Source organism: Lagopus leucura, unplaced genomic scaffold, assembly GCF_019238085.1.
Source record: "Lagopus leucura isolate 7727_CA_CO unplaced genomic scaffold, USGS_WTPT01 Super-Scaffold_100001, whole genome shotgun sequence".
Taxonomy (NCBI): domain Eukaryota; kingdom Metazoa; phylum Chordata; class Aves; order Galliformes; family Phasianidae; genus Lagopus; species Lagopus leucura.
In genome coordinates, this window is record NW_024962262.1 from 78,680,369 (window position 1) to 78,699,816 (window position 19,448).

General features: G+C 39.7%; 1 protein-coding gene across 1 annotated transcript in view; it reads right to left on the reverse strand.

Moving 5' to 3' along the window:
- Positions 1–18,196, reverse strand: part of NCAM2 (neural cell adhesion molecule 2) — a 238,819-nt gene extending 220,623 nt beyond the window's left edge. The window contains exon 1 of the mRNA XM_042868461.1: positions 18,081–18,196. Coding sequence (XP_042724395.1) covers positions 18,081–18,132 — 52 coding nt within the window. The 5' untranslated portion in view covers positions 18,133–18,196. The remainder of the gene's footprint in view (positions 1–18,080) is intronic.
- Positions 18,197–19,448: the final 1,252 nt, after the last annotated feature.

The window sequence follows — 19,448 nt, forward strand, 5'->3', positions numbered from 1 at the left end:
TTCACTGTTCCGTCAGCCAGTATCATGTATGCTGATCCAGTTGCATTGCTTTTACCAGCACAGTAACTCTATGCTTAAACACTATAAATAACAATCCTGATTTAACTTGTTTGTGTTAGTATAAGTTATACTTTTCATCATTTAAGTAGTTCCTGAAGGAAGAAAGAAATATTTTCTTCTTTCCAGCCCTGTGGAACCCAGGAGAGATGTAATGCATGTTCTAATGGACCTCATCAGTGCCACGTATCCACAGCTCTCATGCTGTCATCACTGTTGTAGTTCAGGAAGATACCCAAAACATTCCTTTCAGTACTTAAGAATGAACACACTAAACGAATTCAAAGTACAAGAACTGACTTCACAGACAACTATACAAATCCATTTGGAAGGCACATCATGATTTCTCCCAGCCATTTGGGGAAAAAGTGTAAGCATGAATATTTGTATGTGCTCTGCAGAAAGTAGCAATTGATTTCACAAACTTATATGACTAGTTTTCAATGTCATTTCAACAGCCCTTAGATGCAGATTTAAAGGTTCTGCTGACATTTTGAGCCTTAAGCTCTTTACACTGTCAATGGTTAAGAATTCTGCTGTAATCCAATACATTCAGCTATAGCTGAACAAATAACCTGTTGAAGTTAGTAAGTCTCACAAGTACAGGTTCACTCTACTTTTTACAATCCTCATTCTTGCCCTACTTTTCTCCAAGACTTCAAGACTTTAAATAAATTACACTGCTATTCAAATAGCTAATCCAATTTACAGCAATAGATGATCGCTTGTGTGTACGAACAATAAAAGGAATACACAAATTTTTGTCTTGTAATTATTGTTCTCTCTTCTGTGCTAGCAGATCAAGGAAGGTGTATTCCAGAGAGCATTTCAGAGTCCTTTTACTGTGCGTGGATTAAAGCATCTACACAGCCTATAACAGCATTTAGTACACTATAAAACACCAATTCAAAACATTCACATAAATAATGTTATTGCTTGCTTTTATGTCACCAGTTGTTCAATTGATAAAGTTTTAGTGTTTTCGTACTAGTATTGTATGACCCTAAAACTTATCACAAAACAGCAATGTCACACTATACTGCTTATTTAAAAAAGGGGAAAAAATATCCATAAGTGAAAGGAAGGTTCATCTCAACTTGAAAACTAGAAATAAAGCTCAAGACTAAAGCTGTCTAGTCTGGCAGTTTCACAGAATTACAGGATGTCAGGGATTGGAAAGGCCCTCAAAAGATCACCTTGTCCAATCCCCCTGCTGGAGCAGGAACACCTAGATCAGGACACACAGGAACAAATTCGGACTTTTTTTAGTAAGCAAAGACAAAAAAAAAAAAAGCTGGTCAGATTCTGAACTTACTGATACTGACAGCATCTTTCTTGTTCAATTTCAATCACTTGCAGTGATAGCCATTTAACATTCAAAATCAGCCTGAAACACCAAAACTGCCCATTTTGCCATAGAAACAAAACAGCGTTGTTACTCATTTCCATTCTTCAAAAGAATCATGAGTGCTATTATTTCAAAACTGCAAAAAACCTACAAAAGAAAAATAATTTCTGACACAAAATATAGAAAAGCATCAACAAGTATACTTATGTTTTGCTTCATTATCTTCTCTAAAGTGAATGTTCCATTGGCTAATCTGCAGATTTCAGTAAGAAAGGACAAATCACCACACCCAATCACACTAGCCACAGATTAAACGTATTTAATGCAGCTGCTGCCATCAGTGTGTACACCCCCTAAAGAACAGAAGAAATCAGTTTACAGTCAACACATTTTCATGCCAGTGTTGACTCTGAATCTTATCAAAGAAGAAAAGCAGGATGACTCTTGAAGGCTCTGGACTGAAATTAAAAAAGCTAATTCAATTCCAGATTCACAGAGGACTTGTCTGACCTTGTTCATGTTCATTTGTGTCTCAGTTCATGCCAGTAGCTTGGGGAATCTTAACACAATAAGAAAAATCCAAGAGAGAAGTATGACTTTGCTCATTCTGAGAAGCACTCGCATGCTGACTTTAATGAAAAAAAACCAGAAATTTTTACCAAAACCATGAAAGTAAATTCAAGTAGTTCTATTTTAGAGACTAGGACAGAATTGAAGCAAAATAAACAACATTAAGAGAATTATCAGCCAAGGTGCAACACCTATCTCATCTCTTTATAGTGCCTGAACTAGTTAATCCAGAGTACACGTTCATGTGGCCCAATATGTAAAATCATGAGGCACAAATAAAGTCATCTGAACTAAATCACAAGTCTTCTCAATAGGAGGAAACAGGTTTTCTAACAAGAAAACTAGAATGCCTCTTAGACATCGTAAAAATAATTCTTCCCTATTTAAATGGGTATCTGGTCTATTGTCTAGAAATGGTATTTAATCTACCAAATTTGACCTACAGGTTTTTTGTCTGGAGAATAAGACTTTTTGACAGAAGATTAACAATAAAATAATGACTTAGAACATTTTCTAGGATTTAGTGAAGCTTGGTTTTCCTTTCTCACTACCAGTTCAATTTCAATCTAGCAGCGACCTGTCTTCTAAAAGGATATGGTTTTATTTTTGCTTCATGAATATATATTGCACAGGTACTCTCAGTTTGCATAACTCTTACATTTTTAATGCTGAAGTTACAGATGTGACAAAGTATCCACATTCTGCTGCTGCACAATGTAGAATTTCTGAAGATAAACCTAATTTGGAAAACAACCAATTATCAGCCACACTGTCTATGCTGTACACACTGAACTCTTACAAATAGTTTTACCCCATAAAGACATGAATTAAAAAAAAAAAAAAAAAAAAAAAGGATGTGGAGCAAAGCAAGAGCAACAGCGTGCTTGCCTACTGGCACCTGTACCAGGCTTGGTACCTGGCCCACAAAAACATTTAGCAATGAGTCTGTTTTTATTTTACACAAACCACTGATTATATTGTGGCAGATCCAGGTCCCTCTTTTGTTACCAGATCTACTCGTGCAGCACCTAATATCAGAACAAAAACTCTGGTATAACAGACCTGGTAATGTCCCTACTCAAGCAGGAGCACTGACTCAAGATTTTAGCATTGCCTGTATATTACCATGGAAGGCGAATGCATTGCAACTGGTGTCAATTTAACATTTGTCTTCACAGAATGGCTTCAGTTGGAGAGAATCTTAAAATCTTCTAGTTCCAAACCCTCTGCTACAGGCAGAGTGGCGAGCCCCTCCATCAGCTTGCTCAGGATCCCATGCAACTGGTCTTGAATGCCTCCAGAGATGGGTCATCTACAACCTCCCCAGACAACCAGTTCCAGACCCTCACCATCCCCTCAGTAAAAGATTCCTTACTAACATCTACCTAAATCTACCCTATATTAGCTTAAAGCAATTCCCCTTGTCCTATCCCTATCAGACCATGTAAAGCCAGTCTCTCTCCTGCCTGTAAGCTCCCTTCAAGTACTAGAAAGTTGCAATGAAGTGCTTCAGCCCTCTGGTTGTCTTCATGGCCCTCCTCTGGACCTACTCACACAAACTCCACATCGCTACTGTACTGGGGGAGACCCAGGCTTCAACACAGTACTCCATATAGGGCCTTATAGAAGGGTGGAATAGAGGGTAACAATCACATCCCCCTCCATGCTAACCACTTTCTTTTGATGCAGCCCAGGATACTGCTGACCTTCTGGACCACAAGAGTACACTGCTGGCTCATGACCAGCTTTTCATTCATCAGGACCTTCAAGTCCTTCTCTGCAGGGTTACTCTCAATGAGCCCTTCTCACGATCTGTATACAAACCTGGGATGACCCTGACCCAAATGGAATACCCCACACTTGTTGAACCTTATTAGATTCTCATATTTTCACTTTTTGAATGTGCCCACATCCCTATGGATTGTGTGCTTTCCTTCTATTGTGTCAACTGCACCTCACAACTTGGTGTCATCAGCAAACCTATTACAGGTGCACTCAATCCCACTGTCTACATCACAGAGAAAGATGCTGAAGAACACTGGTCCCACAACTGACCCCCACGGAACAACTCTCATCACCAGCCTCCACTTGAACACAGAGCCACTGACAACAACCCTTTGGTTATGACCATCCAACTATTTCTTTATCCAATTTGTAGTCCAGCATTGAAATACACCTCACTCTAACACAGAGATAAAAGTGTTATGTGAGACCACATCAAACACCTTGCACAAATCCAGGTAGGGCACTTGACGTTGTCTTTCTTTGTCCACTAATGCCATCACTCCACCACAGAAGGCCACTAGATTGGTCAGGCATGATCTGCCCTTGATGCAGCTATGCTGATTATCTCAGATCACCTCCACATCTGGCATGTGTCTTAACATCTCTTCCAAAAGGATCCACTCCATGACCCTCCCAGACAGACATGAGGCTGACCAGCCTGTAGCTCCTCAGGTTCTCTTTTCTCTTCTTTTCCTTAATATGAGAGCAATGTTTCCCTTTTTCCAGTCACATGGGACATCACCTGACAGTCATGACTTAAGTTTGATGGAGATCAGCTTGGCAACCACATCAGTCCGTGGCTTCAAAACCCTGAGGTGCATGCTATCTGACCCCATAAATTGTACAGTCAGCCCCATGAGGTGTTCTCAGATATGCTCTGGTCTTACACTGGGAGAGATTTTGCTCCAATTCCCACTTAGAACTTCAGGAAAATGAGAGGTATGAGAAGCCTGACTGGCTGTGAAGACTGAGGCAAAGAATTTGTTAAGTACCTCAGCCTTCTCCATGCCTGAGGTGGTCTGCTCTCCCTTTTCATTTATCAGAGAAAGGTACACTCTCCTTTGCCTGTCTCTTCTACCCAATAAGTATAAAGAATCCCTTCTTGTTGTTTTTCACATCCCTGGCAAAGTTCAATTCCATCTGTGCCTTGGCTTTCTTGACTCCATCCCTACATACAGCATCCCTATATTTTTCCTTGACAACTTATCCCTGCTTCCACTGTTTATACTTTCTATTTTTTTTTTTTCCTCTTCAGTCTAATTTGCAGGTCCTTGCTCAGCTACACCGGTTTCCTGTCTCATCTGCCTGATTTTTTTATTCTGAGAGAAGGAGAGCTCTTGTGCTCTCAAAGGCACCTTTAAAGCACTGCCAGCTCTGTTCTGTTCCTTTGTCCCTAAGGACAGTTTCCCAGGGATTTCATCCAACAATTCCTTAAACAGCCTAAAGTTCACAGTCCTGACTCTACTCTTTGGCAAGCCCACATTCCCGAAGACCGCACTCCACTAGGCCACATTCACCGTAGCCCAGGCCACCTCTGATCTTAACCTCTTTTATGATCTCTTCTGCACTGGCGAGCAACAGGTCCAGCAACACTCACCTTCAGTGGGTCTGTCCAATACTGGAACCAGAGCTGCTGCCAATGAACTTTACCATTATGAGCTGACAGCTTGGTGCTTCTTTGCTATTGCAACTATCAGCATTAGCTAATTATACTGCATCAAGACTAAATTTAATCCAACAAGCCATTGGCTTGATTAACTAGGAATTAGAACAAACATGAAAAATTGCATCACAGAATCACATGGTTTTAGACATATTGATCACTGCCCATTAGAGTAACTGTGGAATCACCAAGTCCAATTACTGCATATACATTCCTCATGTTTCCTAAAAAATCTCTTATGATGACACAGATGAAGAGCCAACTTACTCAAATCAGACAACTGAAGAATAATCTCATCTCTCTGGTTAGCCTCCATACCTTCCTTTTGGAGGAAGTGGTTGTACAGTATTATTGGATTCTGTCTTACTTGTCTTATTAGTTGCTGCGCTCTCTAATGATGGTGTTATCAGAATGCAGCACACTTTAGCTATCTTCCAACAAGTTACGTCCCACAGTAAGCCACAAAGAATTGGAACACATGGAAAAATAAAGATCACAGCCTGAACAGGTGACTAGCCCTTGAGAAGAAAAAAAAAAAAAAAAAAAAAAGCTTGTGTTAGCTTGGGAATGCAAATAAATTGCCTCTAGCTTCAGCATGTGAGAGCATTGTGAGAAACTGCTCTGTAGCCACAAATACCCTTGCTTTCTATGAATGACCTTGCATATCCTGATACACGATGTGCTGTCTCCCATTACTACATATATGGCCACAGTACTAAGAGGAGATTAGAAGACATTTTGCCAGGCTGACACCAGCAGTATATGCTGGAGATAATCTCAGGGCTGATGCTATATTGGCTAGCCACCACTGGTACTAAGAATTTGGCAGAGACTTGACTGGCCAGCCACCCTTGGTTCTGCGAGAACCTCTACTGAAGTTGCTATTAGCCTGCATCTCCTATTTTCTTCAGGATTAGCAAACCTTACACAAAAGCAGAGGCACTTTCGCATTAGGGATGGACAACATAATTTTAGGAACACTGATAGTTTGAAATCTGTATTCTGATAATAAATGCATTTTACTTGTTGGTAATCACAACCAACAAGTCACATACTTCATTCTTCAGTTAGATCAGCCTTTTTTAAAATTTATTTTGCCAGGTTTTTCTGTAGACTGTTTACACTACAAGATGCAAAAAGGCTGAAACCAGAAGTTTTACCACAAAAATATTTACCTCCATGACATCATACCTCAAAAATGCAGCTTTGATTATGGAGTCACACCATCCCAACGTAACTGAAAAGAAGCACTGCTTGAGGAGAGAAATCCTGCCAACAGAAGTAGGGCAAAGCTGAGTTAATTGAATGAATCTTTAAGAAAGTAAACTGTTCCCATGCTTATTTTTCTTCTTGTAAGACATTGGGATCACAGAGGTACTTCTGTAATGTAAAGACTAAAAAACAAAATCATTTATGTAATAAAAAATAAAGCCTTACACAAAAATACTTCAGGAATGATTAAACTTAGACTGAAAGTAGCGTTTGTTTTGTAGAAAAGCATTGTCAAAAGTGCTTCTGCTTTGCTATGTATTTTTTTTTCCTAATAAAGCCTTAAAATTCCTACTCATTTTTCCTGTTTTAATAATTCCTCATCACAGATCTGCAGCTATTTCTAGGACAAAGATGCAAGACTACAAAGAATGTTTTGCAGTATTATTTCTTAAAAAGTTATTGTTCAAGTTATCATATAAACTCAGAACATTCACAAATACCACATGTAGTTACAGATCAAATAAGTCATCCAACACTTGTGAAAATGCCAACATTGTCTGTAAGTAAAGCCTGTTTTCTAGTCTTAAGACTAAAGTCTTCCAGAGCTTTTACACAAAACTTCATGAAAGACACTGAAAGCATAACTGGGCTATGAAAACAAAACATATTTAAAAAAAAAAAAAAAAAAACCTCTCTCCTCTGATTAAAGCACACATCTTTAATAAATATTAAGTGCTTGGTGTTATCTCCTTCTTGCTGAGTTATCCATTTTCCTCCTCATTAAAACACGGATTTTTCTAACTAAATGTCTACAAATAGTTAGAAAATTGCACTATTTTCAGAGGTAAAAACAGAGTATTGCTGTGCAGATAGATCATTTTAGTGGTTGACAAATACAGATATTACTTCTTCAAAACCTGCACATCACATGTAATAGATCCAGTGTGGATCTATAAACAGTATAAAAGGTTTTCCACAGGGCTAATTTTCATTAAGTTCAAAGTGGAACATACCTAGAAATTTTTACAGGATTTAATCCAGTGAACTCCGTAGTCTCTAAAATAATCAAGAGACTAAGTTGCATTAAGCAATATCAACATTTACTAAATAAAAAAATATTCAGAATAGTATTCTGCAATAACACGTGTACAAAAAATTATTTTCTTTTAAGTTTTCAGTCCATTCAGTGACTTCAGTCATTTTACATAGTATAAATAGTGATAAAGAAACCAGATCAGAACTCCCGTTCAACGGAAAGAAACCCCCTCTGAAAAGTAGTACTTCTCAGTTTTATTTATTCCTGAATACCTAAAAGAGAAACATTTACTATTCATAGGAAAGTATTTTCTTTCAAAGTTTTTTTTCTTCCTCCCAGAAGCAATAATTTCTCCAACCAGATTTGCTCACACTCACTTCTGCACAGGAGTAAATATAACATGGCACCTATAAAGGCTGCATGCAGACAGTTCTTTCCTGAGGTCTCAGAACACATACAAGAATCTTAACACTAACACTTGTAAGAGGCAGAAAAAGTGAACATAATATCAAAAATCATTCCAGCATTCCAGTGTTCTTCATTTTTATCTAATTCTCTATTATTTTGTGCACATAAATACACAAATAACTTAAGGCTCCATTTCCCAAGATCAACTTCCTTTCACTTCTGAACATGTGACAGGACATATTCAGCATGTAAGCACATACAATTCCATGTTCTTTCAGCTGCATCATACGCACAAAAACTTAATCTACTACTACCACCATCACATTACATGAACACCTGTAATTCTACTTCTTATAATGTTAAAATTTCAAATAAGTCTACAGTGACTTTAGGGGAACTGTACAGGAAAACATCACAATATTTCCCAGACTCAGTAACATGAATACATATGTACTCCAGTTGCAAAATGCAAAACTGCTCACAAATGTAATGCAAAGGTGCTGGGGAGGATTATTTTGACTAAATGCTAAAAAGCTGTTGAACCCAATGTCCATAACTGCCATAAACGGGCAGAAATCCATTTCACATCTATCATTCAGACAGAATGCTTACAGACCTACAGGCATGCTCTGAATACTGAGCATCCAAGGAACAATTCTGACTAGTCACGGAACAAAAACAAACAAGTAAATCACATCTCTCAAAAAAAAAGAACAAAACCAAATAGTGATTTTATTTATTTCTACTGTTCAGTAGTACTGTTCAGTAAAGTCCCCAGCACAGCTATACCTGAGCAGGAACAACCTAGTGACACATAATGATTAACTGCACAAGGCTCAACTTCTCCATATACTCCTGAGGGGGGGGGGGGGGGGAACAAAAAAAAAATGAGGGCCTTACAGTAAGATTTTTGCTTAACTATTAAAATAAAAACCACCTTTTTTTGTCTCGTATCTTGAATAGAATCTGGTTACGTCAGAACATAACTTCAGATCTCAGTTCTTCTCTGCTGTTGGATTACTGTTCTGCTTTATCAGTGCTACTTAATAAACATGGCCACTACTTACATATACATGGAGTCAGAGCTTGATTTTCTATTCTTCACTAAATTGAAATTCCTCCACACACAGTAGTTACACAACTCCCGAAAGCTTCAATCAGGCCCTGAAAGCTGCAATCAGTATAACCCCTGAAACAGCACTCTTGATACACAAGCCTCCCACTGACTTCAGTTCTATGACCGCAGGTATGCACAGTTCTGTCAGCAGAACTCACCTCACATAATATAATTTTCTTAAAATAAATAGTGAAGGCTGAAGATAAACTCTGCATTCACATTACAGAACAGGCACTGTCTACTGGGAAAAAGTCAGCATGCAGTTCTTCATAAATCTGAAGTCAGTATTTATTTTGCAAGTGCAGAGTATATGAATTATTGTGTTATTCAAAAAACTCAAATTATTGGTGATAATGCCCACTTAAATATAATTCATCTATAATTTCAGATCTGAGACTAGACTGACATTATTAAAATGGAAGGACAAAAAGCAAAAAACTAGCAAAACCAAACTTAATTCCACTGTGAAATATGCGTGACTGACAAAATCATTTAAGCAACTGCAAAAGCCACAGCGTTCCAGTGTTCTTCATTTTTATCTAATTCTCTATTATTTTGTGTATGTAAATACACATACAACTTAAGGCTCCATTTCCCAAGATCAACTTCCTTTCACTTTCGAACATGTGACAAGACATATTCAGACATTCAGAAACACAGGAAAAAAGGTTTCAGATAGCCAAGCATCTGATTTTTTTTTTTATTTTTTTTATTTTTTTTATGTCTTGAAATGGCTTAGTAGGGCTCAGATGTTCTCTATAAACATTCAGACATCTAGTCACATCAGCAGAAACTGCAACAGGTAATAAGGAAGAAACTCCAGCAATTCATACCACATTCCGAAATAGTTTCTGCTATGGAAAACATACAAAAGGATGAGAAACACTGCAATAATAATTTCTACACAGTATCATTCAGCAGTCTGAAAGTCACTTCTCTCTACATCAACAACATTCACACGGAGCATTCACATCTCTTAAGACACTCTCCTGGGACATTCCGGAAACTCTGCATGTAATGCTTCAATAAATTGACAAAGACCATCTTAAGAATAATCATGCTCCTTTCTTCTCACTATTGGAATGCTCCAGAGTTGCTGCCTTTTTGACCAGTAATTTATATTTGTACTGGACATTCTCTGGTCTGTGTAGATACATTTATTCTTATATCATGATTTTAACTGCCTCTGCACTTTCCACATATTCACTCCTGGGGTCTTCTTCCTTGCAATTAACCGCTCAGCATTTGTGTTACTACAGTAACTAGTCAGAAATCTTAGCCTCCACTTCACACCTAAGGCAGATCCCACAACATCAATTGCAGCCCTTCCCATCCCCAGAAGAATACAGTCTTATAAACAAAGAGGTTGATTACAATTAGCCTGATGCAGATCAGATTAAAATTACTTTAACTATCTAACAAATGGTAACGTAAAGATAGCCACTACTAAAAGGCTAGGAAACTAAGTACTAGGGAAAAAGAAAACTAGGAAAGAAACTAGATAGCATACTGAAACCTCTGAGAAGTCCACAAATACAGTACTTAATCCTGATCCCCTCTGAGAATAGCTTTTCTAGTTGAGCTTCTCATGGTACATACAATGTCACAGAAAAGATGAGTAAAGAATTATTGTTCATTACACTTTATTTGCATTAACATTACTATACTCCTTACGTTACTTTAAACACAGCAACTAAGCAACCTTTTTTTTTTTTTTTTTTCAGGCTCTCTTCATCTTCCTGACAATCACTGACAAGGCATCAAGTAGATCAGAGTATCAAAAGGTTTAGAAACAAATTCACGCACCAGAGATTTGTTGAGATTATACAGGAAGATCACACAGACATAACTTGAGAAATCCCCAGATGCTGTAGGGTGAACCAACAGAAGTAACATACCACTCGTTCTGTACTTATCCTGTTTCTTTCTCCACTGTCTTTAGTCTGTCAGATCGTGAGGTCACACAGTACATCAATTCTGACTTGGTAAGCACATTAGTTTGTTTAATAACTTCAAAAACACTGCATCATATTATTCCTGTTAACTGGTCATAAGTACGTTTAACACACCCTTTCTTTTCTACCCTCTCCCCCAATCTCTGGATATTTAGCTTTGATTAATAAGGTAACAAAAAGGGAAACAATTGGCATGGTAACACTGCCACTACAATTACATCTTGTGTTGTGAAGAAAACTGACAATATATGATCAGGACAGAAAACTCTTTCACAGCAAGAGAATCAACTCTTATCTGTTCACACCCATCTACGACACATGCTAAAAGGATCTTCATGCACTGCTTTATGCTTCCTTTTCAGTACTCTATCATTTTAAGTATAGGCTTGACTTCAAACAAGTCAAATTCAGCTGCAGCATGATGGCCTGTGAAATTAATGGGTTTGCAATTGCTTGCAGCTTGACTGAATATTGTGCAAAGTGTTGCAGTAGTAAGAAAATTGATGGCAATGATTTTGTTTTAAAACTAAATTCAAACTATGCTTCATATGGTACCACTTGGGCAAAGCCATGAGGATAGCAATTCTATGAATTTCATACATGAATTCAAACTAAGAATTTCAGCTTATAGCCAAACAATTGGTATTTGTTACTTAAGCTAATATTAAACTGAATATTTATGCTGCAGTTGTAGCTAACTAGAAAAGTCATTTTGAGAAGGAAACTTTCATTCACATCCTAATATTTTATTCATGTGCGACAAGTTTATTATGTATTACTTTGCTTATTTCTGGACTGTGAAGTTATTCATCAACCTTTGCCTGCTGTTTAGCAACACTACTGAAATAATTAGAATAGTAAATAGAAAGCAGCATATGCTTCTAAAAGCACAATAAAAGAAAAGACAAAAATGGCTGCTTCCGCTGTCCTCTTCCCCTTTTTCTCTGGGGAAAAAAAAAAACAAAACAGAACACTACTACATCTTAAATGAATATGTTGATGTTTTATGCTTTTTATGCAGAGCTAGCTCTTGAAGGAACACATGTAAGACATGGATAAGAGGAAATTTATTGTTGTTCCCACCTACCACAGCTGTAAAGAAGCTGACTAAATATCCATAATATTTAATGTAGCTTTGCAAGTTTATCTAGACAGTTTACATCCACGAATTGATCGTATCAGATCATACTTATAGCAGGGAAACTGGTGGTATGTGAGCACATTGCTTAACAGATCTTCAGGTTCACTGAAATTATTTCTTAAAATAGGTTTTTAGAAGACTCATTCACCCTACTTTCAAAGCTTCTGGTGTACCTTATTAAGGAGGGATGAGGTCAAACAGATGCTGATTCCTTTTCTAAGAACTGGGATCACAAAACGTTTCAGAACTTTTTGTTTGAAATGACAGTACTGTTTTTATGTAGACAGAAGCCATGTAATGGATTTGTAGTTGATACACTTTGTCATCTACCTCACCGCAAATTAACTTAGGTGAGGGAATAAAATAATTCCTTGAACTGGTCCTGCGTCATTCTCATGCAAACAAAAGCTTAAGTGACTGGAAATTATCCACTGACTGGAAGTATTAGAGCTCTGCCACAAAGCTTGCAGTCATCTTCATGTTTAATAGCTGCCTTTAAGATCGCCTGTAGAATTAAATTTCTTATAGTATCTCATTTGTAGCCACCATTCCTGTGACATCTCATGTCATTAACAACCTAAATTTCAACACACAGAGATAAATTCTCCGTTACTTAGGAAAACATACATTTCCTAAATTGTAAAAGCACCATGAACTGATAACATCACCCCATCCCATGCCTTTTCATAAGTGAAAGTTATTCACCACCTGCCATTTCGAGCTATGCTTTCACACTCCACAGCCTAATGCAAAGCCTACTGCAGACAACTGACTCCTGCACAGCACAGCAGCTTCCACACTAGTACAACCAGCACTGCTCACACAGATACCCAAATGCAGGCTATTTATATTAGGTTCTTGTTAAAAAAAAAAAAAAAAAAAAAAAAACATTCTAAAAAGAAGGCTTCTCTATGCATACATGTGTTCTTCGAGGCTCATTCTCCATACTACATTTAAGCAGGTTTTACAGGGCCAATGTTTTTTCTAGTACAAGATTTTAATAACATAACCTGCAAATGCAAATATCTATAGTCAGGTGACTCTCCCTGTTTACTTCTCTAGTTTTCCCTTCAAAAAAATTAAGAGTCAGATTCTTATCTCACCTACACTAAATTTGAAAAAAAAAAAAAAACCTTGTCCAATTAATGCAATCAATCAATGATAACAAGTAATATAGAAGTGTAAGCCTAAAACAAAGATAAGAAGCTTGGTACCTTTGTTTTTGAAGATTTGATTTAAGATGTTGTAAGTATTATGCAGAGTTTGAAGACTTTTTTGCTATTTTAAAATCAACTCCTTTCATTTTCTTGACACCCTTTAAGAATATCTAGAATCACAACCACAGTACTGAGTTAAACTGAGCTTAAAAGCAATAGAAAGATTGTTAAAGAATGCAGGATTACATTACTGAAGCCAGACATCCTTGGATTACTGATTTTATCGAAATAAGAGCATTTTGAGTTCTCTTATCATTCAAAACTATTTCAAGCTTTAAAACAGATACCAAAAGTTGGATGATTTTAGTCAACTACATACACTAGAAAGCACCTAAATATACTAAGGGTGGAAAAAAGGGGAACATTACACAATTATTAGGTCATAATAATTTATGATATTAAAATAAATGAAGATATGCTAGATACCAGGATGTCTGGATCTAATCTATTAAATTCCAACCTGAAGGCCAATTTATCAGGTTACTCATAAGCCCTCCTCTGTTTCTGAATTTCAAGAGCAATCAAACCAATTTCAAATGACCTGCAACACGCAATACCTTGCAGCATGCCTCTAGCATACTGCAATTGTTTTATAACAACTAAGGCATGCTCTTAAGAAAAATAATCTGGTATAAATTAGTTACTCTGAACTGCTCAAAATATGAGGTATTACCCATATTATCTACCTAGATCAGCCTACCCTACTCTTTCAGTAACAGATCTTCAACTTACAGCCACCAACTACTATGCAGTTAAAACATGTGTTTTCCAAAATACCATACTAACTTGACTTGATCTCATCCTGGAATCAAATGTCACGTACTGAATATAATTGGAGGATTACTGTAGTAAGTCAGAAAGAAACCAGTAAATAAACAGGAATCATCTGGGATGGGTACCTCAAAAGGTCAATGAAAGGGCAAACAAACCTCTGTTTGTTTTCTGCATGTTGTAAGAAACACCTGTTAAAGGCAAAATAATACACAAACTGGTCATAACACCTCAGGAACACTCCTATAGATAACAACTGTGACCCTATTCAACTTCTAACAAAAGACTAAAGCTTCAGCTCCAGGAGTATCTCATACTTTTCATTATTTGAAGCCACCAAAAGCAGTAAAAATCTCTTTAAATAAAGCATTTTTATAGGATTGCATGAAACAAAACTACATACTTCTGAAGAATCCGTTCTGAAGGAAATCTGCTAGAACACTTCAGCCAATTTATTTTCAAGCAGATACTCTGATTCTGGTTTATACACTAAGAGAAGTTACAAAGGCTTAAAAAAGAAAAAGCAAATTCAAAACATGTTTAATACTTTTTTTTTTTTTTTTTTTGGGAAGGATGAAAAGGAGAGAAGACACCAGAGAAATTGTTTTCATCCTACTGCAGTTCTATGAATCAACTGGTAACAAAAAATAATGGCTAGCTGAAGTCACAGGACAGGTTTCAGACTTCAGTTTACATCTCAAGCTATAATACCAGTTCCACTTAATCCAGCAGACATACCATCAATTCTGACAATTCAAGATTTCATCTGTTTCCAACATAAAAAGCAGAAAGCTGCAAGGCTCTAGGAAGTAACTATACCATGGTAAATGAGATGTACACATTGGTGTCTCTTTTGGGGGAACAGTCTTTATTAACAAGCAGTTCCTTATAAGCACTTGTAAAGAGAAATGTTTCATTAAAAACAGAAGTGAGCTCTGCATCAAAACAGCAAGAAGATGAAACCTAGAGCACAATAACAGTACAAGTACTCACCAAAACAAATACTGAGGATGAACACAAAACGGATTAAATTCTGCAAGTGAAGTAATTTATACTGCAGTATCACAAATTTTCTGTTAACCTGAAGAACTGTATGTTACATAGCAAAATCCTATTTCTTTTATTATTCTGTAAGTCAGTGTCCCCAGACACTGGTAAAAAAACAAAACCAAAAAAAAAAAAAAAACACACAACAAGTAATGAAGCCCGCTCTTCTGAGCATTGTATCACTGTACATAGTAAAAGGGGAGAGTTTTGTTTATTGCTTATTTATTTATTAAAGCAAAGCTAATTAAATTTGAGCCTTTCATCCTGGACAGCTTGGAAAGGTTAAGGAAAGAAAAATCCTTTTGTTTTAGCATAGTAACATTGTCAGTTAAACTCCTCCCTTGTGGTGAAATTAGGAAAGGGAATATTTGGCCCTGGTAGATAATTATGACATTCATAAGCTCTCAACACAAGGGGGCTGGGAGAAGGGGCTGCTGTCAGCCACTTGTTTTTCAAACTGCTTCAGTTTCCTGAAATGGAACAAACACATCACAGTTTCCTCGCCTCAGTCTTAGACAACAGCACTTCACATTGAAGAAGCTTCAGTCATTTTTCATGACATCTACTGCAGCTACATACTTAAAAAAAAAAAAAAAAAAAAAAAAAAAAAAACCCTCAGCCTAAGATTTTCTGTATTTCTGAAGCAAATGATCTAAATCCCATTACTGGGTTTTTCTTAACCATCCAAATTCTTCTTTATCTCCTCTTCAACATAAAGAAAAAAAAAAAAAAAAAAAGTAGTTTCATTAATATATCAAGAGGATAAGCCCCCAGAGAATTTGGAACAGCCTCTGAGATTATTTGAATTATTTCAAGATATGTCAAGATTACTTGGAGGAGATGCCAAGAAAAAAATACAGAAAGCAACGATAAAACCCTGACCAAGGCTATGTTTATCTTCAAAGCAATCACTGCAGAACATCCTTGTCCCCTACCAACCTAAAAGGCAATATCTCCCACTCGCATTTACTATCCCTTCACTGTGCATTGAGGCTGTGTGACTATTTCCACAACTACTCCAAAAATTCTTCCCACCTTAAAACAACTGCACTCCATTCATTAGAAAAATCAATTTACAAAAGGACTAATTTCATTGTGTTAACGCTTGTAACTTACTGTCAGTGTTACATTTACTCAGATTTCATCTTTCTCATCCCTCTATCGTATCTGTCTTGCTATCATTTCTAGAACTCTGCTTAATGGCATCTCGAATTACACTCCATTATTTAACGCCTGACATTTGCAATAGGAAGACACCGAAACTATGCGATCTTTCCAAGCTGCAGTAATCACGGTTCATGAACCACCCTTCTGCCGTTCCTCTGTTAGAGGAACCACAGACCACGTTCCTATAACCATTACACTCAGGTAGATCGACAGAAAGACCCGGAGATGCATTTCCATTGCCATCCCAGCGCTAGCTGCGCTGGAAAGCCTCCGAACTGCTTCTCGGTCGCTAATCGGGAAACACACCGAGCTCGTCCCGAGGTGACAAAAGCAGAGAAGTATTTCTCTGCAAACGGTGAGCATCCGGTGGAGTCTCACTACTTAACACCGAGACAAAATGTCTGCATGGCAGGAGGTTCGGAGGCAAGTACACCGAAGGAGAAGACGTTCCGAGCAGCGCTCTCAATACCTTCAGGCTGAACCCCCCCACACACCCCGCCCAGGAGCAACGGGCGGCACTGCCGTTCCGTAGAGCTCCGGGCGGTGTCCAGCCGAGGCTCCTAGCCACGGTCCACCGCCTCCCCCCGAACCTCCCCACCCGGCCCGGCGCCCCGGAGCTTAGCGCGGGGCAGTACCCGGGGCCGACAACAGCGCGGCGCCATGGAGCTCTGGCGCCCCCTGCTGTCGGGCGCCGGCACGGCCCGAGGGGCGCTCCCCGCCTCTCCCACGCGGAGCTCCGCTCGCATCGAGCGCATTTTTTATTTATTTTTTTTTAATTATTTTCCCTGACACCTCCTCCAAAAAAAAAAAAAAAAAAGAAAAAAAAACGAAGCCGCGAGCTGCCGCCCGCCCTTCCCACGGGCGCTCTGCTCCCAGGTGCTCAGCGGCTGCCGAAACCAACGCTCAAACTTGCCTCAACACTTCGGAGCGCGGCGGGCAGTCCTGGCAGAGGGCACCGCGCGCACGGCCGCCTCCTCAGGCGGGGCTGAGCCCCAGGTAACCACGCAGGTAACAGCCACCCATCGCTCTTCCCCCCTCCCCACATTAAAACACCACCGCGCAGCTCCGCGGGCACAAGGGGCCACCCCGCACACCTGCCCCAGGGAGCGGCTCCCCGCGGCCGGCTGCCTCCTCGCCCGCACCCAGAACGGAGTCCACGCTGCCACTGCCTCACTCAGACGCGGATTTTGAAGCGCGAACCCCAACTGATTTTTTTTTTATTATTGGTTTGAATTCCCTCCCACATTTATCTCCGAAAAAAAAAAAAAAAAAAAAAAAAAAAAAAGCACGCAACCTGGAGCGGCGAAGTGCGCGGAGAACCTCGCAGCTTTTCCCCCCTTCTCATAAGCGATTCTCCCCGCGCCTCGAAGACCGCTAGGAAAGGGAGGGGCGAGGGAATGGAACAACTTTGAGACCCGCTTTAATTCGGCTCCCGGCTGACACACCGCTTTTGATTTTTCCTCCTTCCCCCGCTGCACGAGAAGCTGAGTGCCGGAGCGCGGAGACAGCGATAATTCAGGGAGAATGAAAAAATAATAACAATTTAAAAAAATAAAAATAAAATAAAAATAAAATCCCGCTCCTACCTTGCCCGCTACTGAGGAGCAATCCGAGCAGGTACAGAGGCAGGAGGCTCATGTTCAGCAGCTGGCGCCGGCGGACAGTCCCAAGTTCAATGCGCTCGCAGCCGACACCGCACAGCGCCGCCCGCCAACTGCTGCCCGCACCGCGCCGCGCCGCACTATATCGGGAGGCAGCGGCACCGCGCAGGAGGCGGGCACGCGGCGGCCCGCGCGGATCCCTCCGCGGCACACGCACGGCCAAAGCACCGCCGGGCGATTCCTCCGCCGAGCTAAGTGGTGGTAGCCAGCCTGCAGTCTGACTGCTTGCTTGCTTGCTTGCTTGCTTGCTTCCTTCCTTCCTTGCTTCCTTCCTTCCTTCCTTCCTTGCTTCCTTGCTTCCTTGCTTCCTTGCTTCCCTGTTCGCCGGCAGCCTGGCCACCGCGGCCCCACAGAGGCCGCTCCCGTGCCTGAGGGGCGGCGGGCAGAGGGAGGGCAGCCCGCACGGAGCGGCGGGGCTCTGCCGCTCTCGGCACCCGGTGCGGAGCGGCAGTGAGGCAGCGCTCTGCGGGACCCTGTGCGGGTGGCTGCGCCTCGCCGCCGTGTTTTTAGACCGTTCTGTGGTCTGCTGGCACTCGCGCGTTTTGAGTTTTCTTAGTTACAGAGAGGGAGAATGCCTTTGCTATTCACGGCTGTGTAGGAAAGGAAGCCAATGAAAAGTAACTCGCTTACCTTTACTGTACTTTTGCGCTGTCTGGCTGAGAACCTTACTCGGTAACAAATATAAAAACCCGCTTTAAAGTAAGGAGATGGATTTCCATCCAGAGGTAATTCTTTGCCTTGCATTAATTAAGCCGCGGTCTCCAGAGCAGCTTCTATAAATTTGCAGCCGTGCCACCTGTGTGATACGTGAGAGGAGACAGAAGTGGATTTATATTAATGTCGAGCAGTGGTAGCAGTTAATAAAAGATTAATCCAAATTAGCGTACCCCTAATATATATATTTTTTTTTAAACAGGATTTGGGTTTTAGGGAGGAAAGGGAGACAAATCCCTCAGCTTGAGTCTTGCTGCACAGTAGTCTTACAAAATTATGAGATGTAGGAGGAAGAAATGAGACACTCAGCAGGTCTTGCTGGGATGAACAAGGCACACGGTAAAACTGGAAGTCTTTCCTCTAGAGGGGACATTTTAGGATACTTAGAGACATGCACTGCAAGTCTTTGGGGGCTCTCTGCCATTTCTTGGTGAATGTGTGGGATGTCCATCAGAAGTTCATGGCTTGATGACATCACAAGGACCCTTGTTCTTGAAAGTAAAAGTGTTTTCAGCCTATTATAAAATGAACAGATTAGTTTTCAGGTACCTGTAAGCAGACATGGAACTGTAATTCCTC